Consider the following 27932-nt stretch of genomic DNA (forward strand, 5'->3'; position numbering starts at 1 on the left):
TCATGTGGTAAAACCCTGATTTTTGAGAAAAAAATCAAGCAAAACCCTCCCATGATTTTTTATGGCAAAAAATCAGAAAACCCACACAAACTTTGCAGATGACAATAATAATTTTTAAGGAAAAAATTCTAAACCCTGTGAACAATTTTTGAGGAAAAAAATGTGAAAACCCTGGGACCTGTAGGATGAGGTTTGGCCTAAATCAATCTGATCAAGGCAACGATATTCAGATATCATGAACATGCACTGATTCCAGGTGTTTTGGTAGTTGTTGAATTTTTGACTGTGTTCCAACATGATGTTTGTCAAAGATGCCATCATGAAAATGTTGGTTGAACGAGGTCAACCTAGTGAAAGCATGAGACAAAAGAATCTGATTCAAAAATTAGAATAGAAGCAGTTGCACAAAAAATTTGAAACCTTGGAAGAGAATTCTGGCATTGGCACGAATTTTAAGGCACAAATTTCGAGGTTTGGAAGAAACCCAGAAATTAAAATTTTCTGCAAATTTAAAACCTGAAATTTTTCCTGAAAATAATCAGAAAAAATAATAATTTGTAGAAGATAAAAAAATACCTCTTATTTTTTTTTTTATAAAAAAAATAGAAAAATATAGATAATTTAAAAAAAAAACGCAAAAAAAAAAGGGGCAAAAACCCTAGGTCGGATGTACAACATAAATAGCGCCCACCGAATTAGCAAAAATCGTGTACTATTTTTAAATTCCAAGGCAAATTTGTTGGCACAAAAATCGAGGTAGGCAAAACGAGGCACCTAGAAAAATATGAGACCAACCCAAGAAAGCTCTCAAAAAACCCACCAAGAATCTGAAATTAGAATGCAGATCCGACGGCTTTAAAATCGAGGCACAAAAAACGATGCACCCAAAAAAATATGATGACCCAGTTGAGGTCTTGAAAAATCCACCAAGAATTTGCAACTAGAATAAAATTTCGACTTGAACTGAAGGGTCAAAACCCTGGTCGAAAATTGCAAAAACCCTAGGAAAATTTTCAATCTGCAAAAAAACACCTCCAGGTTGTAGGCTCGAAAATCTCCAGAACCCTAAAAAAAGCATGAACTGTTGCTCAGCACAAAAAAATTCGCCCACGAACCAGAAACCCTTGAAACCCTTGAAACCCTCAAAAAGTCTTCAAAAAAGCAAAATCGTTTTTTATAAAAAAACAATTAAAAAAATCTGAAAAATATTCCAGAAAGAAAGCCGTGAATTTTTATTAAAAAATTCGCCAAACTTTAAAGAATCCCATCGACCTGCTCTGATACCATGAAAAATAAATTGAATGAATGATTCAATAATCGGATAATCTGTTCAACAATATACAAATGTATATAAATAGATTACAAGGACGACGTTCTAAATTAAGAACAAGTCGTTTAAAGTGAACTACTAAAAAGCTAAACGCTAAATAAAGCTTAAAAGCTAATTAACTAAAAAGAAATTGCTAAATGCTAAATAAAGCTTAAAAGCTAATTAACTAAAAAGCTAAATGACCATTAAACAAGGAACTAAATATAGGTGACTAAAATATAATTAAATATTCTAATAGTTCCGATATTCGAGTCAGAGATATTTGTCCCTTTACCTTTGGGAGGTACATATTTACAGACATTGAGCTTGTTGCCTTTTAAGGGCTCTTCCGTATTTACTCCTAATCTATTTCACCACTGGAGGTGGCTACAACACTTAGTAATTCAGATGGTGATAGATCCATGAGGCATCATGCACTTTTGCAAGTGGGCACTAAGCCACCTCAACCAACTTATTCTTACTCTCTGTATGGAGGGTTGGTTGTCTAATCATAATTATTAAATTTTGGAATCCAGATTCGCAGTAGGGGGGCAAACAATCTGAAAATTCTGAATTTCAGTTTCCTTTTGTGGAAGTTTGATTAAGGAGAAAAAAATGTATTTGTGTTTTGGGGGAAGAGGTGTGGTGGGGTGTAAGAAATATGATTTAATTTCTGGCTGAGTAGATCAAGCTGGCTGGAATGTGTACTAGCAGAGAAATAAACTTAAATTAATAAAACCCAAAATCAATCATAAATGTCCAGAGCAGATCAGACTGATTTGGTATGTTTGAGGAGTCCAGATTCAACAAGTTCAGTGTTGGCAGAATGCACTTCCATTTTTCTCTCTACATCCAGAGGATCTTTGACAGTGAATGTTATGAGAGCTACTAATAATACCACTTCCTCTGGTTCACTTAACCCAGATGATTTTCTGTAGGACATCATAAGTCTCTACATTGGAAGTCCTTTTATGGTTGTCATTGAGGATTGGCCTATCTTTTACTCTTGAGTACGGTGCTGGCTTATGCTGTGTTCTCCATCAGCTTCCTTCTCTCGGCTCTCTTTCTTTTCTCTTTCTAGCTTGGGATGTGCAGCAGCACTCTAACTGGTCAAATGAACAATCAGTAACAGGTTTGCAGAGTCATAGTAGAAGCAAATGAAGATAAGAATGAATATTCAGAAAACAAAATGCTTTATTAACTGCAGAAATAATTCCACATGCATATGGGCCTTTACTCAAAGTGGAAACCGACAAAATGAATCATCCTGCAATAGAGAGACACTCTAATTTACAATCTAACCAAGCATTCCAAACCCAGTAATTAGCAATTGAATCTCAAAATGTAATACCTCAAGCTCTCAAATTGCCAGCATCTTCATCCATGCAAATGCATTGTTAAGTAACCAATAACTGTGACTTTTGGCTTTCTCCAGTGAACGGAAACATGACATCAACTTTGCCAAGTGTCAGTGACCAAATGTGGAACCATCATTCGAAAAAGAGTTCAACTAACACTCAAGAAGATGCAAATTCAGCTTCCAGTGGACATAAACTACTCACTTGCATGCAACACTTCAATTGACCTCAGAACAACTGCATGGAATTTATTGACAACTGGACAAGTCATCCACTAAGAATCTTCATAATTGGAACTCATGATTGTATGACATTGGGAAGGTGCTGTGAAGGTCTGCATGGACAAAACATAATTTAGGGTAGCATAACAAACATAAGTCTGCATGGAAAATTGTGTTACAATCCAAAGAAGTCTACCAACTTGCATGGTATCAGAGAAGACTGCTGAGGTTGTGTAGAAGCTTGCATGGTAGCATACATGGGTCATGCAGGATTAACAGGTGCTCACCAAGGTTTGTGCAAATTCCACGACCAAACACATACAATAGTCATGTATGTGAGCAACAAATTGCACAAGGTGTGTGAGAACAAGAAGCTGCACAAGACTGAAAGATTGTGCTTTAAATGCTAGGATTCACAAGAACAATATGCACAGGCACAAAAGTTGCACAGGTTCACAACCTGCTCGGAGTACACAACACGACAAAGAAACAATTAAAGCAAACTAGGTGGGGAATCAGAACTATAAAAGAAGAGTTATAAATAATGCGAGGTTACTAGGGCCCCAACTCCTAGAATGCTCCTTTATCAGGCCATCCTTTCATATGTTTCTTCGGTAATGCATATCTTTGTATGTATTGATTTAATGAGGTTTTTACTTGTTTGGTTTTAACCTTTAAGCTATTTATCTTGATACTGGTTTGGGTTTAGGGATTCGGTTAGTGGATTTACTCCAAAAAAAAAATTGGGGTTTTGTGCATACAAAAACATATAAAAATAGTGTATACATCCCCTTTAAATCCCTGAACTAATTTAATTTAATTTTTAAATGGCAAATCATAAAAGGCTTTTCCTTAATAAAATATAATTAATAAATAAATAAATCCTTATAAATGAACACATGTCAATATAATTATTTAAACCTTAATAATGTTATTGAATGATAGGATTTTATCATTGATTGAAAAATAGGATTTTAAAAATTGTTATAGTCCACCAAAATGATTGTCAAAGGATGATCTCTGCAATGCTTGGTTGGGGATGAACATGCTACCAAGCGACACCCTTGAATTGTAGTCTTGTCATTATTACTCACGACACCTGTTTAAAGGCCATCTCCCATGTCTCAGCTCGAGGATAGGAAACTTCTTTGGCAGTCATTTGAGTAGGGAGAAGAGGTTATTGGGATCTCAATCTATCTTAATATGCATGATATTGAAATCAGATACATATGTCACTTGTAGCCAGCCATGAGCTGGCAACACCAGATGGGTAGGGGAGAATCAAAGGACTGTAACATGATTTTTTATTTTACAAAAAATAGAAGAATCCTCCAAAAAGTTGCAGTCTTGGTCTCAGTTGCTGTGGATCTTGCTAGATTCGTTTTGGGTTTGACTAGGCATGTCTAGGATGAACCCTTAATGATTTCACTGCCCCTTGAACAACTCTTCAACTGCACAAAACCAGATTCTAAACCAGGAACAGATTGGACCTGGATCCAAAGCCTTTGGCTAATGAACTAGTAACATAGTTTTAACCTCCACGTGAGGTTCTTATACTTACTAAATTTAGATTCATTTTTAGTTTGATGTTTGTCTCCTTTTATATTTGATAATTGGAGTCTTTTTAGCACTCGTGATTAGTTCTTGTAACTTGCACTTTTGAGTCTCGATGATCTACTTTGTTTATTTCTAGACATCAATATAATTTTATGTTCTATTTTTATGTTGCCAATAGCCCTATGCCTGGTATATTGACTAACCAAGGGCAGTTGAAGATATGAAAGAAGTTAGAAGATGCAAGAATAAATTGTAGTGTTTGAAAAATTAGAAGAAAATTTTCTCTCTTTGAAAAATGAACGATAATTTGTTCATGTGTCCTCCATACCTTGATTGGCATTGATACAAAATTGTGTCGGCTTTCTATTAAAATGATGTTTGTTTGCTCTACAATGATTGTTGGAAAGTAAGAGAATGAACTTGAAGGTTGTTAGGTTTTTAGGTAGACATTATTTGGGGCAAAAATAGCTCACTTGCACCTCATTAAGGATTGGTTAGTGGAGAGGCCTCAACGATTTGTTCTTCCTTCAGAGACCAGTATTCTATGTCTAGTTTCAAGAAAGATATCCTAAATGTTTTTTTAGCTTAGTTCTGCACAGGTTCGGTGCAAATGTGTAAGTAGTTTTACTTATTTCTATTTTGTAATTCACTTAGGTGATAAAGTGAATATTTAATTTATTTAATTAAGTCTAATAAAGTGATGATAAACACTAATAATTTAGATCTATCTTCCAAGTGATCTCTTGTGTGAGATAAAAATAGAAAAAGAAAGGTTCTCTAAAAAAAAATAGGAAAAACTTTCTAAAAATAGCCATTCCGGGGATCGTGCTCAAAATGCCAAAAACAAAACTTCCTAAAGCAAAAAAGCAAAACTTTACAAAAATAGAAAGTTGTCTAAATTAGCTCAAATCAATTCCGATTTTCGTCCTTTGGGCTTTCTAGACACAATGACGACGTCTAGAATCTGTTCTAACCATGGCTTGCACACACTGACTCGTAATGTTCAAAACTCATGTCGCTCAAAACTGACAAACTTGGTAATACTGATGGAGGAAGGTCACAAGGCTCTAAAAAACCCTAGAAAGCACAAAAAAGGGAGGGTCCTCATTTGCAATGGGGTGATGTGTGAAAAGGTCACAACACCATCCCATTTGGAATCATTTTGGAGCTTGGAGGGGTCATTCCCACTATTTTCCAGTGTTGGGTTGCAAGATTTCTCAATGACAATGGAAAGGTAGTTTTTGAATACAGTGTATTGTGTAATAATAGTAATAAATTAAATTTTAATAATAGTGTTTGACAGTTTTCAGGGTTGTATGAGTTCAATATCAGCAAACTCAGTTCATAAGGAAGCCACACAGCTCACCTTGAGGGGTGTGGGATTTCAAGGACCAAATGCCTAGTTTTGAAAGGATATTTCTGCTCTTTATAGGCGCCTAGGTCAGAGTTCTTGTTTGGGACCATTGCTGGTTGGGAAAACCAAGTTTGAATATGCTACAACTTAATTTCTGAGTCACCTAGTTGGCTGTCTCCTCCATTTGCAGACCTACAGTTGGCTGTTACAGAGGTATTTACAGTATGCTAACAAAGGGGATCCGTTTGGGTATGTGTTATCACAAAAGCTTGCACCCTTGCTGAGCTATCAACTCAGCAACCTTGTGAAACATGGAAACAACCCCGAAGTGTGGAACCTCGTGCAAGGGAGTTGAATCTCCGGAGAAAGCTGGCTTCCTTCTCAATCCAGGTGCAGGTGTTGAACCAACTCAACACTTCAAAACTAACTCCTAGGCCTATCCTAACAAATTGCAGAGGTAAAGGGAAGAGAGAAATGCTTGAAATAAAAGGAGGTGATGCACCAAGAAGAGATTGTTCCTCTCCCTACCCGAAATGACACAAAAAATCAACTGAAACACCCAGGAGATGCACAAACTTCAGTTGTGTGAGTGACCCCAATGCATGTATGAAGGTTAGAATTCACTGAATACCAAGAGGGGAGAAGGTTTCTCACAAGTCACACTCAGAAATAAATTTAACACAACATATATGAGAGAAAAACCACAAAACATACACTTGTGATGAAGGTAAGGAAACATACATAGCATACATAAGTTGAAAGTAGGCAAGAATGGTGATTTCAATTAATTATAAAGCCAATGGCCAAACTTACAGTTGTACAAATGCAAGATAAATACAAGAGAAGTGGGAGAGGATGGAATAGCTCAAGCCAACAGGGAGAGAACTCTTTACAATGAGGCTTAACAACTTTATATAGAAAAATGGTTACAAGAGTGATCATGACCCCTGCATGTCAGTCTGGGAGTGCAGGGAAGTACATGCACTTGACTTTTGTACATGCAAGCAACCTAGCCATACCCACAAAAGGCAACCCTGAGAAGGTGGATTGACTGACCTTCCAAAGTCAGAGCATGCAGACATGACATAGGTCACCACAACAAGCATGGCCCCGTACCTCCTTGATGGAAATCCTGCTAAAAACATTAAATGCACCCCTGTGGCTCCACAAAGAAGGTGCATAAGTCACCAAAACTGTCAGAGCATTTGAAGCCTTGAGTGTCGATCATGCCATCCGGAAGTGTCGTCAGTCGGAAAGAAGTCCAGAGACTTCGGAAACTCAGGTTCTCGAAGTTTCAGGGAGGAGAAAAGAGAGCAGCAGGGAACATCAGAACCTTGGGGTTTTGGAGTTTTGGGGAGGAGAAAAGAGAGCAATAGGGAACTTCGGGACCTCGGGGTTCCGGAGAATTGAAAAAAAGGCTAAGGAAGGAACCTCAAAACCTCGGGGTTCCGGAGTTTTGGGAAAGAAGAAGGAAGCAAGGGAAGAGAACTTCGGAACCTCAGGGTTTCGGAGTTCCAAAGAAAGAAAGGAAGAAAGGCTTAGGAACTTGGGAACCTGGGGGTTCGGAGTTTCGGGGTTGTAGACTTAGGAACTTGGGGACTTGGGGGTTCCGGAGTTCCGGGGTTGAAGACTTAGGAACTTGGGAACCTGGGGGTTCTGGAGTTTCGGGTTTAAGGACTTAGGAACTTGGGAACCTGGGGGTTCTCAGTTCCGGGGTTGAAGACTTGGGAACCTGGGGGTTCCGGAATTTCGGGGTTGAAGACTTAGGAACTTGGGAACTCGGGGGTTCCGGAGTTTCGGCAAGACAACACATCACACTTCATGATTCCATTGTTTTCTCTTTGATCAACTGAGGAAGCACTGGTCCATAGAACATATCTCTGATCGGTTCTCACTGATGGACCAAGGGTGTCATAAAATGACAACATTTTTGGTGACCTCTGCGGGATGCTTGCCTGCTAAGCATATCAGTAGCCTGTGTAATCCATTGGGCACATTGTCACAACTACAAGAAAGAAGAAAACTCTCTCCTCTGTAACCTGCAAAGGATCAAGATCAGCGATTCTGAAGGGGAACAGCCTGTGCTCGTGCACTTCTTGGAAAACAAGAAACCTAACTAATATTTACATTGTTATAATAAGAGGCAATTGATGCTTTTTCCTCTGTCAAAGAGGAACCTTTTGAAGGAGCTGATCCCCCTCATACCATTGTTACATTCACCATCTAGCTGCAATAGTTGAAATCTCTTGTATGCATGCATTAGATCACATATACTACTCATGTGGTGAAAGAGCACTTCACCATTTACCTTGCCACCATAGGGAAGCCATACACATCCGGGGATGCATGAAGCATACACATAGTAGCAAGGGGGGAGTTTTTTAGGAGTCAGCTAGCATCAAAAGAACTACTCCTTGCAAAAGAGAAGGCATCTCTTTTATACAAGGGGGCATCATTTTTTCCACAATAGTCGACCTCCTCTTGGCGTGAGTTGAAACCAAAAGAAAAGGCCTCGAACTCACATGGTGATGGAAAGTATACCATATCTCTGTCTTGGCCAGCACAAGGGGGCTCTTCAGACACATCAAATTGGAAACTTTGAAGCTCGGGTATACTGTCAAGTTGAGCAACCAAAAGACCGTCGGCATGAGCAACATGTTGTTGCTCAACGTCATCAAACTTGGCATGTTGGTCCCAAGTGAAACATTCAAGCTCAGGCACATCATCCCTAATGCCAAAAGAAACATCTTCACCTTGAATGAAGACCTCATATTCAACATCATCACTTTCAGGGACAAGGGAGAACCAACATACATCATAATCACATGTGCTAATATCCAACTCATCACCACAAATCTCAAGTTTATGAGAGACCTCAAAAGAAGAACTAAAATCTTTAGATTGTCCCTTTGTTTTTGTTTCCTCCTCCTGGCAATAGAATGCAACAACCTCAGGTTCATGGCACGATCCATCCGCCATGCAATCTGTAGTAGAAACATTACCCCTTGTGCCCTCCTCAAGACTAGCATGTTGCTCAAGAGCTACCACCGGGGGAGGTGGAGGTGTAGACATATCCTTCTCCTCATGATCAATAAAGAAAGGAAGATTTTCAAATGAGAGGACAATGTCCTCCTCTTTACCTTCACACTCCTCATGTTCAATGACCTGCTTCTACAACTGATTGTTCTCAATATCCTCTTGCAGCATTGCCGATTCCTTTTCCTTTAGAGCATATGAAGACTCACCAATGGCTGATTGAACCCCTTCGTCTTGATTAGGATGGGAACCATCCGTCCTCCATACAACAGGTCCGCCCTTAAAAAGGGAGATAGCATCAGGAAAGGGCCTAGGTGGTGGGGTGTTTTGCAAAAGGCACTGAGGAGAAGGCTCTTGTATAACAACAGTTGGAGCTCCCTTGAAACTTGGAATTTTAAAACTAGGGGGGTTAGTTGAAGGCTTGGGAGGTCTCCCCTGTCTGAAGCTTGGGATTTCAAATTTAGGAACCCTAGGAGCAGAAACCTCCTCTTGTATGAGCCGCATCTCTATGGCTGCTAGGTGCTCAATTTCTTTCTTCCTAGCAGAGGCAAGCTGCCTTGCAAGGAATTGCCTATGTTGTCTTTGGGCTCCCATCTGTTGTTGCTGAAGCTGAGCCTGATAAGCAAGCTGTTCTTGCTGTAAATCCCACTCCTGTTGTCCCTTCAACTCCTCCAGCTGCTTGGTGAAATCAAGCAACACACTTTTGATTTCTGCAATTTGCCTTTTTTCATCATGTTTGGGTTGGTTGGGTTGGCAAGAACGTTGAGCAGGGGTGGGTGGGTGGCAAGCATTAGGAAAGTACCCACCTGCTGCTGAAGTGAAGTTGTTTGGGTTGAAACTAGGAGCAGTCCTAGTTCGGTCCTGTTGGTAAGGAGGGGAAAAATGGTTGGCATTCTCATAGAATGAGGGTGAATAGAAGTTACACCCATGATATGAACTCATTTTAAAGTATTTGAAAGAGATGGAGCTTTTTTAACAAAATGCTTAAAAGAGCAGACAAACCCTCTCAACCAGAGATTGATAACATACCATAGATCCACCAAATGATTGCAGAGTTGCTAGGTGCTTGAAAGATGTTGCTTCCAAAGGCTTGATGAACTGAAGAACACACCGAACCTTCAGTTGGCTTGGGCTTAGGACTGCATGATTTCAGAACCTTGGAGTTCCGGAGTTGAGGACTTAGGCACCTTGGAACTTGGGGGTTTCGGGGTTCCGAACTTGCGAACTTCAGAACCTGGGGGTTCCGGAGTTCCGAAGTTGGTGACTTGGGAACCTGGGGGTTTCGGGGTCCCAGAGTTAGGAACTAGTCACGAACAAGAAATTGGACTTTTGAGCAGGGTCGCCAAGTGCGTTGAAGATGACTGCCTCTAAATGCTGAGATGCCAAGAACAACACTGAATCCTTAGGATGTAAATCTTTCTCCAAAGGGTGGAAAAAAGACCCCTAGAAGGAAACTAGGGATTTACCTTACTTTGACGTGGAGAAGATGACGATCAACGAGGCTTTAATAAATCTATAACTCAACTTTCCAGACTTGATTAGAATCTCCAAACTTGATCAAACCTAACCTTGATAATGAACCATGACTTTAATCCGGGACCCAAAGACCTATCCTCTTATAAGCAAAGGCTAATGACTTAAAAACTATTGCCAAGCAAAGCAAACTAAACAAAATGACCACCTAAAAAGCGAAAAGTGGGGGTTCCCATTTGCAATGGAGCGATGTGTGATTACATCACAACAGGTGGCATTTTAAATTTCTTGGTTATGATTTCAAATGAATGTTTTAAATGAGAAAATGATCCCTTAGTAGATGTTTTGACTAGAGAATTTACTTCAGTGGTAGTCATCTCAGGATATTTAGAACAACCAGAATTACCTATCCTTCCAAATCTAGTGATTCAATTAATTATGGATTGTGTAATTTTTGATAAATAGTTGGATATATTAAGAATCCTTATAACAGATAATTGGGATTTAGGGTTCATTGATTTTGAAGAACTCTTTCTAAATAACTTCAGTCTTAATGAAGCTCTTGTTACTGTTCAACTCAGGAACAACTTGACCATGGATCTTCAGATCCCAAGGTATACATCTCCTTTTTGGCCGAAGCATTTAAAAAGGAATCTCTTAAAGGTCTGTAAATATATGGTTTTATCAATAGTCTAACCTTTAACCAATTTGAATATGAAGACCATACATATGTGTTTGGAGCCTAGCTCAGTACAGACCTTGTATAATTCTTTGATTACACAAAACCTGGATTAAGCCCTCAATTTTGTGAAGGAATTGTGGAATATTTGTTAAACATCACACAGTATCCTCTTGTCAAGATTGCGTTCTATTCAATCATGCATCATTGCTTCTCTAAAGCCATCATTGAAGATGGAGAAATGAAGCTGAACCTAGCTAGAGTGGTGAGGCATATAGAATGAGGCACTATATTGCTAGACGAACTTTCCAGAATTCATTTGTTGTTTAGAGAAAATGATAATGATACAATGGAGATATTTTCACCTTTACCTATGTTTTTTACTTTTGCATCAAGTCATTTTCCATAATAAAGCGAGCACATGTGCTTGATAGTGCCATGATGTCAGCCATGCTAAGATCTGGTAACAGGAATCAAATCTGTCCAAAAAGTAAGACCCCTGTAGCCACTTTTGGATATAAAGTGGACTTCTCACTTTTTGGGTCCCTCAAAAGTGATGTTTGTCTGGCACTAAAACATTCATTCACAATAGGCTGCTAACAGCTATCTACATCCTTTTAGCTTTAATAAAGTAGGATGCATGGTGTTTTCATATGGTTGGATTTCAAAACGAATCTATAGCACTGAAGTAAAAGATCAGGTGAGTTTTTGTTGAGACATGGACCGGCTAGGACTCGAACCTAGGACCTTCCATATGCTGCTGGAGTCGTCTACCACTGAGCTACTGGCCCCTCTTGGACCAGTCCATCGTCGGTCCGGGTGTGGCTTATTTCCAACACCAATACCAACACCCCCCCCTTAAGCCACACCTCTCGTGTGCTTGGCGCTCCTAGCCTGGACCTGGCTCTAATACCATGTTGAGACATGGACCAGCTAGGACTCGAACCTAGGACCTTCCATACGCTGCTGGAGTGCTCTACCACTGAGCTACTGGCACCTCTTGGACCAGTCCATCGTCGGTCCGGGTGTGGCTTATTTCCAACATCAACAGTTTTCTATAAATCCACAAGCCTGCTTGATTGTGAGACATTTGGTTTTGGATTCAAATTTGGAGTTTATATTGAAGCCAAATCTTAGAGAGTCAAAAACAGATGTATGTTCTTAGCTTTCACTATATGCGATCTTGTTAATAAAATATCTGTAATGTTCTCTTAGAATCTCTGTCAGTTCAAGCAATCACATTATCCATTGCATCCTCATTTGGTGTGTGTGTGTGAGAGAGAGAGAGTGAGTGTGTGTGTGTGTGTGTGTGTGAGAGAGAGAGAGAGAGAGAGAGAGAGAGAGAGAGAGAGAGAGATTCAAATTTCGACAAGTTAAATGAACTGCAGGATAACGGCATCTTTATAACATCACACTGTTAAAATGATGTTGGTTGATGTCTGCAGAATCCTGCATGCCAAATACATTCCAAAAATAAATTGTTTCTTTGCAGTTCTCACACAATACCACACTGTACCAGACCATGGCAAATGCATCTTTGATCTCTTTTACAACTAACAATAATAATTGACTCTAATAAGTAATAACACATCAAGAATTTTGAAGCGAGACTTTTTTGAACATTGAAATCAGGACTCCAAATTTTTGCTGTTAGTGTTAACTGTTATATAACTTATATGATATATCATTAATAACGAATCTGAATTATGATATATTTACTGCCATTATATTACAGTTGTTGCTATCACTGCTGTCATGGTTAATTAAATTGCTGTTATACTGCTGTTATAATGCTGTCATGATATATTTAACCATTTTCTAATATTAGTAATGAATTCCTTACATAAAACATTATATAAAGTTTTCTTCAGATTTATTTGTTGGGGGGACCACCAAGGGACGTCCCTTTCTGTCCTGCTGTCTCCAAAATGCCTAAGGCGATGGGGTGGGGGTTTGAGGGGCGGGGACATGTCCCTGTGTAATACAGCTTTTGATACGTTTTCCTAATTTAAATAGTGTTTTAAGTGTTGTATCAATTTTTTTATAGTGCTTGTGTTATTGTCAGTTCAAAAGGTTTGATTTAAACCTCTTCCCATTTCCATGTGTGTAAACGTAGATGTGTCTATTGGTTAAAAAATCATCCATTTTGCATAACCATATGGGGCTGGGGACCTCAAAGTTGTAAAAGGATATTTGGGGAAAATGTCATCAAATTACATGGCATAACTATATGGGGTTGGGGACCTCAAAGTTGTAAATGGTCTTAAAATTTTGAAGTTTGAATTTTTGTCCAAAAGGGCAAATTAAATATTATACCCACATCCCTGTTAAACAGATGTACCTTAAGAGAATATTGATGACTAAATTAAATAAAGTAGAATTAAATTTGTGCATATTTTAGCTAGTTGATGTTTTATGTGTTTATTTTCTTTGAGCTATCAGTAGGGTTTGCAAGGTGGCGTTTCCAGTTTTCTCAATGGGTGGATGCTATTAGGCGAAAGTTCCATGGAAGCAATAATTGTTTGGGGAATTAATCGGCAAAACAAAAGTATAAGATTTTTTGAAAAAATCAGATTTACAAAAAAACATAAAAAATTGAAGAAAAACAATCAAAAACTACTTTTAAAAAATATTTTAGGGCATTTCCTAACAGAAAAATAATCTGATATATTACAGAAAATTATACATGGAAAATTCAATGTCTATAATAAATTATATACACAGAAACATATAATATCCTAACAGTATTCATGCGATTTAAATTTGCTGTGTATATAATTTATTATAGACAAAATGAATTTTCTGTAATAAATAAGATTATTACTTTAAAAAATGTATAATTTTTATTAAAAATGTAATTGGTAAAATTTGATGTATTTACAAAATGACCAGACCGATCATTAAATAGATTTACAATGAACGAGGTTTCTAAAAAGAAACTCGTTAGAATTAGAAAGAATCCTAATTATACAAGATATACAAAAGATTGACCATTAAACATAATAGAAACAAATAAACTGAAGATATTATTCTAATACACTCTCTTAATGGTCAATCTGTCTACGACACCAAGCAACCCCCTAAACTTAACAAACTTATCTGGAAGTAGAGACTTGGTGAGGATATTTGCAGTCTGGTCCTCTGTAGGAACATACTGCAGATTGACGGATCCATCTTCAACCAACTTGCGGATGAAGTGACAATGAAGCTCAACATGCTTGGTTCTCTAATGGAAGATTGGATTCTTTGTGAGTTTCAACACCCCTTGATTGTCACAGAAGAGGGGTGTAGGACCAGCTTGAGATAGTTGGATGTCTGAAAGCATCCGTCGAAGCCAAACTGCCTCACAAGTTGCTTTGACTGTTCCTCGATATTTAGCTTCGATCGAGGAAAGAGCTACGACTTGCTGCTTCTTATTGGTCCCAGTGATAGCACCTATGCCCAAATTGAAGACATATCCAGATGTAGACTTTCTGTCATCAACAGAGCTTGCCCAGTTCGAATTTGTGTAATCGATGAGTCTGGGATCTTTGGTTCGTCCATAAAGGATACCAAAGTCTGAAGTGCCCTTGACATAGTGCAGGTTCTGCCTCGCTGTAACCTAATGTTCTGATGTAGGAGCTGTCATGAAGCAGGATGTGTAGGTGACTGCATAACACAGATCGGGTCTAGTGGAGGTGAGATATATTAAACTGCCCACTAGTTGCTTGAAATCGGATTCATTCTCAACTGAAGAACCAGATTTGGCCGACAACTTCAGGCCTCTCTCCATAGGTGGAGATGGAGGTTTGCAATCTTGCATTCTGAATCTGTCTAGCAGAGCCTTGGCATATTTGGACTGAGAAATGAAGATGCCATGAGACTGCTGCCAAACCTCAACACCTAGGCAGTAGTGCACAAGCCCAAGGTCGGTCATGTCAAAAGACTGGCATAAATTCTATTTGATTCCTTGAACCAAAGATGCTGAGTTGCCAGTGATGATCGGATCATCAACATAAATAACCAGAATGATGATATCACTGCCAGTAGTCTTGACATACAGATTTGAGTCAGAAGGACTCCTCTGGAAACCTTGATCTGTGAGGTACTTATCAATTTTTATGTACCATGACCGAGGAGCCTGTTTCAGGCCATAGAGTGCTTTCACCAGTTTGAGCACCTGGTGTTCTTTGCCGGCAACCTTGAATCCAAGAGGTTGTGTCATGTAGACCTCTTCTTTAACTCATTGTTCAGGAAGGAACTCTTGACATCCATCTTATCGACCTTCCAACCATACTGAGCTGCCAAGGCTAGGACTAATCTGATGGTGCTCATCTTTGCAGTCGGAGAAAAGGTTTCCTCGTAATCAATGCCTTCATGCTGAGAAAAGCCTTTGGCAACAAGACGAGCCTTGTATTTATCTAAAGTACCATCAGCCTTGTATTTGACTTTATAGACCCATTTGCACCCAATGGGTTTCTTGCTTGGAGGAAGACCTGACAGAACCCAAGTGTTATTTTTCAGCAAGCTCTGGTGCTCAGTTGCCATAGCTTGTTCCCACTCAGGTATCCCTTTCGCCTCTGTTTATGTTTGAGGTTCATACACACTGTGAATGTTGGCCATGAGAGCAAAATTGACATAATTAGGCTGCTTGCTCTTTTTCCGAGCAGGTCTACCATTGATGAGCTCATCATCATGAAGATCAATAGGTGTCTTAACCCACCATTTAGGCCGAAGAGTAGAAGTGCCAACATCAGATGCAGGAGGTGCAACAGGATCAAGTTCATCTAACAGAAGATCAGATGAATCTTGTGGAAAATCAGGTGGTGCAGCTGCATGTCTAGGTGATCTTGCAAGAGAAGGAACTGGTGAAGGTGTAGGAGTTGGAACAACTGGAACCCTCCCATTAGGTGGACCTAATGGAAGACGAACACCCAAGTTTGAAGCTTTCAAAGGCTGATCCTCTGAATCCACAACTGGAGGAGAGAGCTGAAATGGCCCTCGACCCTCATCAAAAACCACATCCCGACTGAAGATGACATGATGTGTCTCAATATCAACCAATCGGTAGGCTTTGTGATTATCACTGTAGCCGGTGTGCATGAGTTTTTGACTCTTGGCATCCAACTTGGTACATTTTGCATCAGGGATCCAAACAAAGGCAGTGGAGCCAAAAACCTTCAGGTGATTGATTTTGGGCTTGCGGCCTGACCAGGCCTCTTTCGGAGTCTTCTTCTTCATAGCCACAGTAGGAGACCGATTAAGAAGATAGACTACAGTATTAACTGCTTCAGCCCAAAATTTCTTCGGAACACTCTTGTGTTCTAGCATAGGCCGAGCCATTTCGGTAATCGTGCAGTTTCTTTGCTCAATGACATCGTTTTGCTGAGGGGGTGTAAGGTGTAGTGAGTTGGCGCTTGATGCCATGTTGTTCACAGAAATGGGAGAAAGCAGAACAACTAAATTCTCCCCCATTATCAGACTGAAGAGTTACAATATGATTACCAGACTCTTTTTTGATTAATGCTTTAAATTTTGAAACACAACAAAAACCTCTGATTTTTGATGAAGAAAATACACCCACATTTTTCTACTAAAATCATCAACAAAAAGTAGAAAATACCTGGACCCAGTAACAAAAGGAGTAGCCATAGGTCCACAAATATCAACATCGACCAGTTGTAGTACCTTAGAGGCTCTCCAGGAGTCGCCATCCGAAAAGGGAGTCCGATGTTGTTTGCCAGCTTGACATGCTCCGCAAACTCCGAGGTGCTGGGTTTGGATCTCTGGCAGTCCGATCACAAGATCTTTCCAAACAAGCTGAGAAAGATAGTGCACATTTACGTGCCCATACCGCTGATGCTAGAGTGTACTAACAGAGGAGTGCTTGGCTGCCATGGCAAGCTCCTGAGAATCACCAGAATCAACTAGTTTGAAAAGACCATGATCCTCAAGACCCACAACAACAGTTGTCTGAGTTTCCCGATCAATGATGCTGCACTGATGTGAACTGAAGGTCACGTCGAGCCGAGGAGAATGTCTCAGAATTTCGCTGACAGGGAGAATGTTGAGTTCCATTCCCGGAACATAGTACAAATCAAGGAAAATTAATTTCTTTCCTCCGGACTGAATCTGCACATTGCCCTTTTCGACAACAGTGTACTCTTCCCCTCCAAAAATTACTGAATCTGAGTAAGGCTGAAAATCAGTGAACCAATCTCGGTGATGAGTGAAGTGGCATGAGGCACCTAAATCTATATACCAGGTAGAGGATTTGACTTGGTTTGCAGGTCTTTTAGCCTTGAAGGCGTAAAAGGCAAACTCACTCTGCTCAGTGTGCTCTGCTACATTTGCTTTCGGCTGCAAACTACTTTGCTTAGCCTGTGCAACCAAGCGCTTACGACACTCAAGCTTCATGTGATCAAATTTATGGCAGTAATTGCACTGGACATTTTTCTTCTTCAAGCCTTCTGATGATGGAGCAGAGTTCTTCTGTTGAGAGGACTGAGAAGGTTGAGATTTGCCTTTATCCTTATGAAAGGATTTAGCTGTGAATGCTTGTTCTGAAGAGGATGAGCTAGTACCACTGCTGAACTACTGCTTCCACCGATCCTGCTGTAGAAGTTTAGCGCAGAGATCAACGAACTTCAGATCAACACCAGTTGAGGTGATGTTGAAAGTTTTGACAAAATGCTCATAGGACTTTGGTAAGCTCTTTAGAGTTATCACGACCATGTCCTCCATTTTCCAGCCAATGGCCTCCAACTGGTCACGTATTTCTGTGATCCGATTGAGGTGATCTTGAAGAGATTTCCTCTCATCCATGACAATAGAAAAGAGCATATTCTTCAGAAAGAAGGCTCTGCTCTCCTCATCGGACGTCTCATGCAATGTCTTGAGATGCTCCCATATCTCGATAGTTGTTTTGTCGAAAGGTATCTGAGGAAGCTGATCGTCTGTCATTGAGAGCTTGATGAGCATGATTGCTTCATGATTTTGTTCATCAAACTCTGTTTGTTCAGGACTTGCTGCAGAAAGAAGGCTCTGCTCTCCTCATCGGACGTCTCATGCAACGTCTTGAGATGCTCCCATATCTCGATAGTTGTTTTGTCGGAAGGTATCTGAGGAAGCTGATCGTCTGTCATTGAAGGCTCTGCTCTCCTCATCGGATGTCTCATGCAACGTCTTGAGATGCTCCCATATCTCGATAGTTGTTTTGTCGGAAGGTATCCGAGGAAGCTGATTGTCTGTCATTGAGAGCTTGATGAGCATGATTGCTTCATGATTTTGTTCATCAAACTCTGTTTGTTCAGGACTTGCTGCAGAGGGACGGGAGACCTTTCCAAGAACTAATTGATCAATAACGCGATACTCAAAAATGGTGAGCATCTGCTGTTTCTAGGTGTTATAATTTCTGCCATTGAATTTTTGACTGCCCTCGAGCAGAATTTCATCAAAGATGCCATTGCTGAAAACTAAGGTCAAAGCTGGTTGATCGGATAATGGCATGAATATCGAGGCAGAAAAATGCGTGAAATCGCGTAAACGCGACGTGTGCAAGAAAACGGACACAGAGAATTGGTGCTGATTTCGAGGTAGATTGCAATAAATTTTCCAGCACAGATCCCAATGTACGAATTTATGGAGGACCCATAAAAAATTGATAGGTACCTAGAAAAGTTGATGAAAAACCCAGAAAAACCTGGGTCTTTGATTTTGTAGAATTGAAAATCTTGGGCCGCAGAAACAGAAAAGAGGGTTCAAAATAAACCCTAAACACACAGACACGGGTTGCAGAGGGATCAAAAAATACCGTTACGGGTTGCAGAGAAATGCCATGGAAATCACAGGTCACGAAAATCACGACACGTTTAGGCCGCATACACCACACAGACGCGAGAGAACAACACGTGGAAACGGTGAAGGAAGTCACACGGGCAAGAAAATCGCAGAAAAACGCAATAAGGAAAACCGACTGTCGCCCAAGAAACACATAAATCAACATGTTTTGATGAAAAAATCGCACAGGAACCCCTCTCGAAAGGCAAAACGCTGCGGAAAATATACTGCCCCGTCTTACAAAACACAAACCCGTCGCACGATCACTAAAAAAGAATGGGTAGTAGTGTGATAAAAACGAAAGGATCTCATGCGAAAAATCACGAATTACAAATCCAACACCAAACCACACACCTTCACAGGCCGGAAATAAGACTGAAAACCCTCGACGGGTTTTGGAAAGACAAACTGAAATAATTTCGAAAAATTTCACTAACATGAAATTAGGGTTAAAATTTTTCAAAAAAAATTCACCTGTGGGCTCTGATACCATATTACAAATGTAATTGGTAAAATTTGATGTATTTACAAAATGATCAGACTGATCATTAAATAGATTTACAATGAACGAGGTTTCTAAAAAGAAACTTGTTAGAATTAGAAAGAATCCTAATTATACAAGATATACAAAATATTGACCATTAAACATAATAGAAACAAATAAACTGAAGATATTATTCTAATAATTTCCTGTGACATGATTTTCTATGTATATCCGAACAGTATTCATGCATTTAAAAAATGGCATTGAAATTTATATGAATCTTCGTAAAAAAGAACTTGAGCAATTTTTCGTAAAAAGAAACCTAGCAATGGCGTGTGTCCTGGCTCTTCTTCCCGTTGAGCATACTTATAAAAAATTTTCACCGCTTTTTTTAACTTTCCGCACCGTTTAGGGTTTTCATAGGTTTTTTGTTTTGTGTTAGCGATTTTTTCTTGACTACTCGCGTGCGACTGTTCCGATTTTTTCAGGATTACACCCGATAAAATCGTTGACTGTGTTGACCGAAACAATTGCGATTTTTTCAGGGAATTGATCGGCCAGGCCCGCGATCAACGATTAATCGGGTATAATCACGATTTTTTGCATAGTTTTGCTTCTTTGGGCGAAACTGTTCTATGTAAAAGTTTTTGTGTGTTTTGAAATAGTATTCTAAGAGATTTCCACAATCCATCATATAAACAAGAGTGCAGTTTCTGGATTTAATTGTGTACAAGTTTTTTGCATCAACGTTTCGGATCACACTCTGTGATCCATCATCAGGATGAAGAGAGTCCTGATGATGGATCATGGAATGTGATCTGAAACGTTGATGCAAAAATCTTGTACACAATTAAATCCAGAAACTGCACTCTTGTTTATAATATTCTAGTCATTGCCATATTTTTATTCTAGAAATTTTTTGACTTGACTCTGACAAATATACAAATGGCTACAATAATAGTGAACAAGATGAAAGAGTTAAAACATATTCTGCTTTCTTTTGGATGATTTCCTTTAGAGGAATAAGAAGTGAAACAGTAAAAACCTTATGGAAGGTTGAGAGCCAAAATAGAAATAGTGCAGGCATACCCACTGTGAAGGGTGATGAAGGTCATAAGGTAAACTGTAAGACCAAGAATGTATTTTTGAACCCTAGTTGCCATTTACAATTGTTGAGTGATCTTTTAATTCAGAAAAGCATACATACAGATGCAAGAAAAAAGGTTGTGGTCTGGTGGCTGGTAGAAAACCAGAAAGAAGAAAATAATTAAATAAATGTCTTCTCAACATGGATGTTGATTCCTTTTCCATGGTTTATAGGAGCTTGTTTATATAGCATTATGACACATTGGGAGTGGTATCAAAGACAATGTTGTTCTAGGGGCTTGTCTTTTAAAAAAATATCGTTGCAAGATTTTGTTGTTCAAAGAAGGTGCTTGCATAAAATCATCTTTGAAGGCTGTAGGTTGTGGGCTATATTAATTTCTCTTTTTCTGCCATAGCAGACTCAGGTTCTAACATTGAAAGCCCTGGTTAATTTTGGCACAACCTTTGCTGATCAAAGTGATCTATTTATGATAATCCTAATCTTTAGTATTGTTCAGCTATCAATGCCATTTGCTTATCATAAATTTAAAAATTGTATGTTGACTGGTTGAAAATTTTGTTTATTTCAATTGATATTTAAACCAAAAGTAATCAAGATTCCTTGCATTCAAAAATCCATACCATGAACCTATGTTTTTTTATAGCTTCTACTTGTTTCTGTACCCATGAATTTTAGAAAAAAAACTTCGAATTAAAGATTCAGGAATGCCCATGAAATTCTTCTAAAAATTTGCAAAAAAAGAATCCCACTCTGATACCAAGTTCAGGTAATTGGATAATAGATTAATGAAATGTCGAAGAACATATAGCCAGTTACAAAGACGATGTTTCCATGAGAAGCAATCGTAAACAGAAGTAAATCTAGAAACTATCTAAACTAACTTAAACAAACTAAAAATATATTATTGACCATTAAATAAGTAAATATGCAGATATTATTCTAATAGTTTCTCTTGAGGCAAAGCTGTAAAACCATAATAAAAAGCTTGTATTTTTCAAATGTACTTTGCTACCTAGTTTTATGTTCTGACTTGGAAATCTGGATATGTAAGAATTGATCACCACTCTGCATTACTTTGTTTCATCAACTTGATTTTTGTGTAAGTTTGCAAGGAAAATAAACTAATCTTTTTTAACTTTTGTCAAATTTGGCTTCAGAATTGCAAGAGAACCAACAAACTTTGAGTGCTAAACGGACCATTGCTAAGGTATTATTAGTGATTCATTTGTACCATATTCTTTCTATATTGTTTTTCAAGTTATTGGAAAATTGCATGCACACAATCATAAACAAGTAGAGGGGAGGGGGGAATCCCTTCAAAATGGTGTTTTTTTCTATAGGTTGACTCTGATTGGGTAGTCTTAAAGAAATCTAGTCTGTTTGCTGGTATATCTGATAAATTAAATATAGAAAATAATAATGTACATGGAAATGCATATCGGACACAACAGTAAAATATATCTTTATTCGCACATGCAATTATTGCAGAGAAGAAAACCAGAGATGGTCGGCCAAGGATTACAATTCACCCAACTATACCGTACTACCTTCCTTGGCGGTACACAAAAAATGTAAAGGACCCGATGGTTGCTGAGAGGTACACAACCATCAACCAACCGACACATAACTACCCGAGAGTGACAACCCACTTAATACAAATAATTAATACTTGGGTAGATAACAAATATTATTAAATATAACAATAAGCAGTTTATGCCAACTACATCATCCCCCCCATAAGAAAAAGTCGTCTTCCAGACGACAAGTAAACATCAAGTAATATTCGAGAAGACTAATGATAGACAATGACCTGGATTGGACAACCCCAACTTGTAGTGTACTTGCCAAATCAAATGGGGGTTTGGGGGAAGCGCTCCTTGCGGCGTTGAGGGTCAGCGTCCCTTGTGGGGCCCCGGAACTCTATCATGCACATGATTTTTGTGATTTTTTAAGATGCCAGAAACATTGTTGATGAAGCCGGAAAATGGAGGTCCATGTCAAACTTATGATGTAGAAGCTATGGATGCCTTCGAGAACGAAACTTATGATGTTGTAGCTACCACCAATGACCTAACCACACTACATTCCTACCAAAGTGCCGTTGTGCTGCTGCCAAGTGACTCACACAATGTACTAGACCCCTTACTCGTACGAACCGCTTGATGTAGGGCTACCAAACACCGTATGACAAAACCAAAATTGTCCTCGGCACACCATACAACAAAACTGATGGGCGTGCCGCTGAGTGCTTCCGTACGCCTTACGATAGAGTTGAAGAGCATCATACGAGGTGTCTAGCCTGGATGCCTTACGGTAGAGTTGAAGAATATCATGTGTGGTCTATGCCTTACAACATACGACAAGGATGTTACCAAGGTCCATTTGCCAAGTGGGAGGATTTGTACATCGTACGACCAAACTGAATTCCGTCGTGCAGTCTATACATTGTACGAGGAAGACAGATTGTTGTGAAGAGAGTCGTACATCATATGACGGAAGTACGAATTGATGTGTGAGCTCAAGCTGCTGTACGAAAAATGTCGTACATGATGAATGTCGTACGAGATAGTTATGCTGTATGGGACAAATGCCAAGGGAATGCTATACATGTAGATGCCAAGGGGCCAAGATGCCAAACTACTTTACGAGGTTGGGAACAACTTGCTCTGTGTGGAAATGACCACCTTGCCATACCAAATTCAATGGACGTGACCGTACGTTTACATGCCACCACCGTATGGAGTGGCCAAAGATGTGTCGTATAGGAAGAACAAAATGTTGTCGTATGACGGAAAATTGTCGTACAGTGTAGAATAAAACAAGTTGCCATGGTGCAAAATAGTAAGGAGTTTGTATGGGTGCAAGATGTTGCATACAATGTCGCCATACAGGTGCAAGATGTTGTATACAATGTCGCCGTATAGGTGCGAAAGGAGATCGTTGTACGGGTGCAACCTGAATTGTTGTACACAATATCGTACAGGTGCAAAATGAAATTGTCGTATGGGTGCAACTTGAAACTATCGTACAAGGAAGTTTGGAGTATGAGTTTCTCCATAAATTTCTTGTGATGTTGATTTTCCTTCATAAGTACGTGTACACTCCACATTACATATTCTGCTCTTCGTACTGTCAGATGTATCCTTCATAGCTTTATATGCTTTCATTGGTTGCTCTTCACCAAGAGTTGTAGCTTCAAGAAAATTACGTGTTGGTGAAAATACCTCGTAGTCCTCCATTTGCTAGTGGAATAGTCCATTCAGGGAACTCATTTCACCTTCAGAGCAATCTTCTAGTTCTAGCACCCCTACATCGTTGGGTTCCATGCCTTTCCTCCCTTTGTCCATATCTAACTCTCCACCCTCGGACTCTGAGTCGGAGGATGCCAGTTCTTCACTCACCCCCTGGTTCCTCAAGGCAATGACATGCTTCCTCTCATTACTCTCGATCGAGAGTGTGTTTCGCTTCCAATTATGATTTGCCTTGGCAGTAATCAACCATCCCCTCCCAAGGAGTGCATTGTACGCCTTCTTCTGTAATGGGATGACTACAATGTCCAAGAAAATTTGTTGTCCCAATCATTACTTTTTGTGACATCAATGTTCCCAACGACTCGATGTCGTGTTGGTCGGCACCTACCAAGTGGAAGGTCGGCAACCAGAGTGTTGACTTCCCTAGACATTTCCAAGTGTCCTCCAGCAGCACATTAACTCTCGAGCCCCCGTCGACGATGGTGTTTGCCAACTTTTGGCCCATTATTTCCATCTCGACAACAACCGGCTTCCTCTCGATGCTCACAATCAACAACATGGATCATTAGTCTCATTCCCTTTGGGTGGTGGTTTTATCATCAATTGCTCCTCTTGTGGCTTACATTGTTTTTGGATGATTGTGTCGTCACTAATTGTGTTGGCAATTTCCATTCTCAGTTGCGACATAGTTTGAAGAAGGTTTGCCACCTTGATGGGTATGGTTGTCCGTAGCACTTGCCAAACTATGTTCTTCTCTGACACTCTTGCATTGATGTACCTACAGTTTTGTTGTGACGTATTCACACATCGCCCCATTACAAATGGGGACCCCTACTTTTTTGCTTTCTGGGGTTTGCTTTCTAGGTTTTTAGGGTTTGTCTGTTAGCCTTTGCATGTTGAGTGTTGCCAGAGCGATCACTAGGATGGCAGGCCCTGTTTGAGCCAGGGTGAGTCCACGAGGCCCCAGAATTAGGGTTTCTTTGAGAGTCTTCCTTAGGGCCTGGTTTTGCTCTTGTTGCTAATTGTGTCTTGCTTGGTGAGTGAGTATCATCCTTGAAGGTGTGAGCTAGGTCAAGTTGGTGAGTGGCTAAGTCTGGAATGTCATCCTGATCTTCAAATGCCTTGAAATTTGGCTAAGTCTGGAATGTCTTCCTGATCTTGACTTAAATGTTATATTCCATACATGAATCCTAATGGAGAGACCAAAATGTCAAATTTCACTCTTGACCCTTCCAAAGGGTCTAGAGCGAATTTCTCCACAAGACACTCCACCTCGACCCAAGCTCTGAGCTAATCCTTTCCTAGGTTTGAATGAAGGTAAAAGCACTTGTGTAAATGAAGAAAAGTGAAAATGAAGCCAAGACTTGAGCTCAAGGAGGAATTTCGCTCCTGACCCTTCCAAAGGGTCCAGAGCGAAATTCATGTAAAACCCTATTTTTCACCAAATTCTTAGGCTAGATGTCAACTTGAAGAGCAAATTCATGTGATCGTGATGGAAGGAGGCCTAATGAAGGAAGAGGAGAAAATAAGTAAGAAATTAGCTCAAAAGGGGAATTTCGCTCCTGACCCTTCCAAAGAGTCCAGAGCGAAATTCACCTTTTCCTCTATTTTGCTCTTTCACATGGCCAAGTTTTGGATTTCTAAGGCATAGTTGAGGAGACTTGGATGCATGTTTGCCTTGGAGAGGAGGTTTAAGACTACAAAATGATGGAAATTAGCCTAAAGAAGGAATTTCACTCTTGACCCTTCCAAAGGGTCCAGAGCGAAAATCCTTATAAACCTCATTTTCTCCCTTGTTTAGACCAACATTCTAGTTTTGAAGTGATGGAATGTGAGAATGTGAAGGATTTTGGCCTAGAACATGATTTTCGCTCCTGACCCTTCCAAAGGGTCCAGAGCGAAATTCCTAGATGGCACCCATTTCTTCCTTGTTTAGACCAGGATCTTAGTTTCTAAGGCATATTGTGAAAGTTTGGACATGTTCTTGCCTAAGGAAGTGATTGAAAGCATTGAAATGTGAGGGTTTTTGTCCAAGAATGAAATTTCGCTCCTGACCCTTCCAAAGGGTCCAGAGCGAAATTCCTAAAATCCACCTTTTCGTTTCATTTTGTGTCAAGCTAAGCATGGATAAAGATGAATAGAGCTTAGAAGGATCCCTAGGCATGCCTTGGAGTTGGTTTTTTTGCCATCAACAATGATGATTTAGAGCTAGGACATGAATTTCGCTCCTGACCCTTCCATAGGGTCCAGAGCGAAATCCAAATGGGTCCTGTCCTTGGCCATGGTCTTGAGCGAATTTCTCCTTCCAGGCCTTCTTGGGGGTCAAACAAGTGTTGTCTTCATGAGGAAGGAGTCCAAAGGTGAGAATCATGGCGTAGAAAGGGAAGAAGGAGATGGAATTGTGTCCTAATCTTGAATTTCGCTCCTAACCCTTCCAGAGGGTCCAGAGCGAAATTCCCCAAAACCACCCTTTTTTCTCAATTTTATGCTAAGTCAAGTGTGGGTTAGGATGGGGTAAGATTGGAGAAGTCCTTGAGCAAAACTTTGAGTTGCTAGTGATCTGTGAACATGAAGGAATTGAGCCAAATCAAGAATTTCGCTCCTGACCCTTCCAAAGGGTCGAGAGCAAAATTCCTAGGATCATCTATTTTCCTTGCAAATCAAGTTAAGTTTTTTGGTTTTTATGGCCTAGATAGGAGTGAGGCGATGTATCCTTGGTCTTGGAGGTGGATTAGAGTTGGGAGAATGAGAAAATAAGCTCAAATCATGAATTTCGCTCCTGACCCTTCCAAAGGGTCCAGAGCGAAATTCTAAAATCCACCTATTCCTTTCATATTTGTGCCAAGCCAGGCCTAGAGAAAGATGGTAGAAGCCCTTGAGATTGCCCTTGAATGGATTGTTGTCTCCAAAAATGATGATTTTGGGCTAGAGGAAGAAATTCGCTCCCGACCCTTCCAAAGGGTCCAGGGCGAAATCCATTATAGGTCCTGTCCCTAGCCATGATTTCTAGCGAAATTTTCTTTTTTGGTCATTTTGAAGTCAAACAAAATGTTGCAAACATGGGAGAAGGATCCAAGGATAAGAGTCCAAGTATAGAAAGTGAAAAAGATAGACCTTGGTGAAGGAAAACAAGCAAATCATGAATTTCGTTCCTGACCCTTCCAAAGGGTCCAGGGCGAAATTCACCAAATGTCCTTTTTCTTCCAAATTTGTGCTAGACCAAGACAGTGATCAAGGTAGATTGGGCTTAAAGATTGCCACAAGCATGTCTTAGAAGGGGTTGTGAGTGAAAGAAGCGAGTGTTTTGTCCATGATCAAGAAATTCGCTCCTGACCCTTCCAAAGGGTCCAGGGTGAAACTCTCAATTTCACCTAACTTGCTCATGATAAAGGTCAAAGCATGGATCCCTAGGCTTTGGAGGAAGGAAAGCTATCATATGTTTGCCTTGGGAGGAATTTTGGAGTAAACAAGTGATAGAATTATCCTGGAATGCAAAATTTGCTCCTGACCCTTCCAAAGAGTCCAGGGCGAAATTCTTATAGGGCCTGTCCCTGTGAAGGATTTTGAGCGAATTTTATTTTGAAGTCTTCTTGTTGATGATTTAAGGTGGAAAATGCTTTGTTGAAATGAAATGTCATATGTACTTAAATCACCTTTTGGTTTATTTTGCAGATGGAGAAAACCAGGCCAAGGCAAGGACGACCACTTCCAGTCTAGCATCATCAAGGATGACCACTTCCAATCCAGCATCATCAAGGACGACCTCTTCCAGTCCATCATCATCAAGGACGACCAATTCCAATCCATCATCGTCAAGGACGTTCCACCGGCAAAAGGGAAGACTCAAGGTGTTCAAGGAATTGCCAGCTACCTCCAAAACCTTCACTTTGCCACACTAAGGAACCACAAGATGACAATGAAAGTCGTTGCCAGCATTTCTAGGAAAGGTACACTAGCCATCCATCATGTCAAAGACAGAGGAAAATCAAATAAGGTCACTGCAAGGGTCCGTTGAAGAAGCAGATAGTCTTAGAAAAGTTAATCAAAGTTAGCTTCTCAGCATCATCAAATTCAACATCAACCAAGTTACAAGTATCAGACAAGGTGGCATCCCAGTCATCACTCCTCCAGTCGGATTGGTCCACCTCAACATGACCAGATTCAATGTACCTGACTCATCGGGGATGACACAAACTTCGAGGCACCTACCCCTGCTTCCTATTGGTCCTCACCCTTGGAATGTAATTTTCTAATTGGCTAAGGAAGTTTGTTGTAACAAACCCT

General features: G+C 39.8%; 1 protein-coding gene across 2 annotated transcripts in view; it reads left to right on the top strand.

Moving 5' to 3' along the window:
* The window catches only part of LOC131077998 (ribosome biogenesis protein slx9), a 51023-nt gene that overhangs the window by 16912 nt on the left and 6179 nt on the right, over window positions 1-27932 (top strand). For both annotated transcript variants that reach the window (XM_058015615.2, XM_058015616.2), the window contains exon 5: window positions 21555-21604. In XM_058015615.2, the coding sequence (XP_057871598.2) occupies window positions 21555-21604 (50 nt within the window). The remainder of the gene's footprint in view (window positions 1-21554; window positions 21605-27932) is intronic.

Source organism: Cryptomeria japonica, chromosome 5, assembly GCF_030272615.1.
Source record: "Cryptomeria japonica chromosome 5, Sugi_1.0, whole genome shotgun sequence".
Lineage (NCBI taxonomy): Eukaryota > Viridiplantae > Streptophyta > Pinopsida > Cupressales > Cupressaceae > Cryptomeria > Cryptomeria japonica.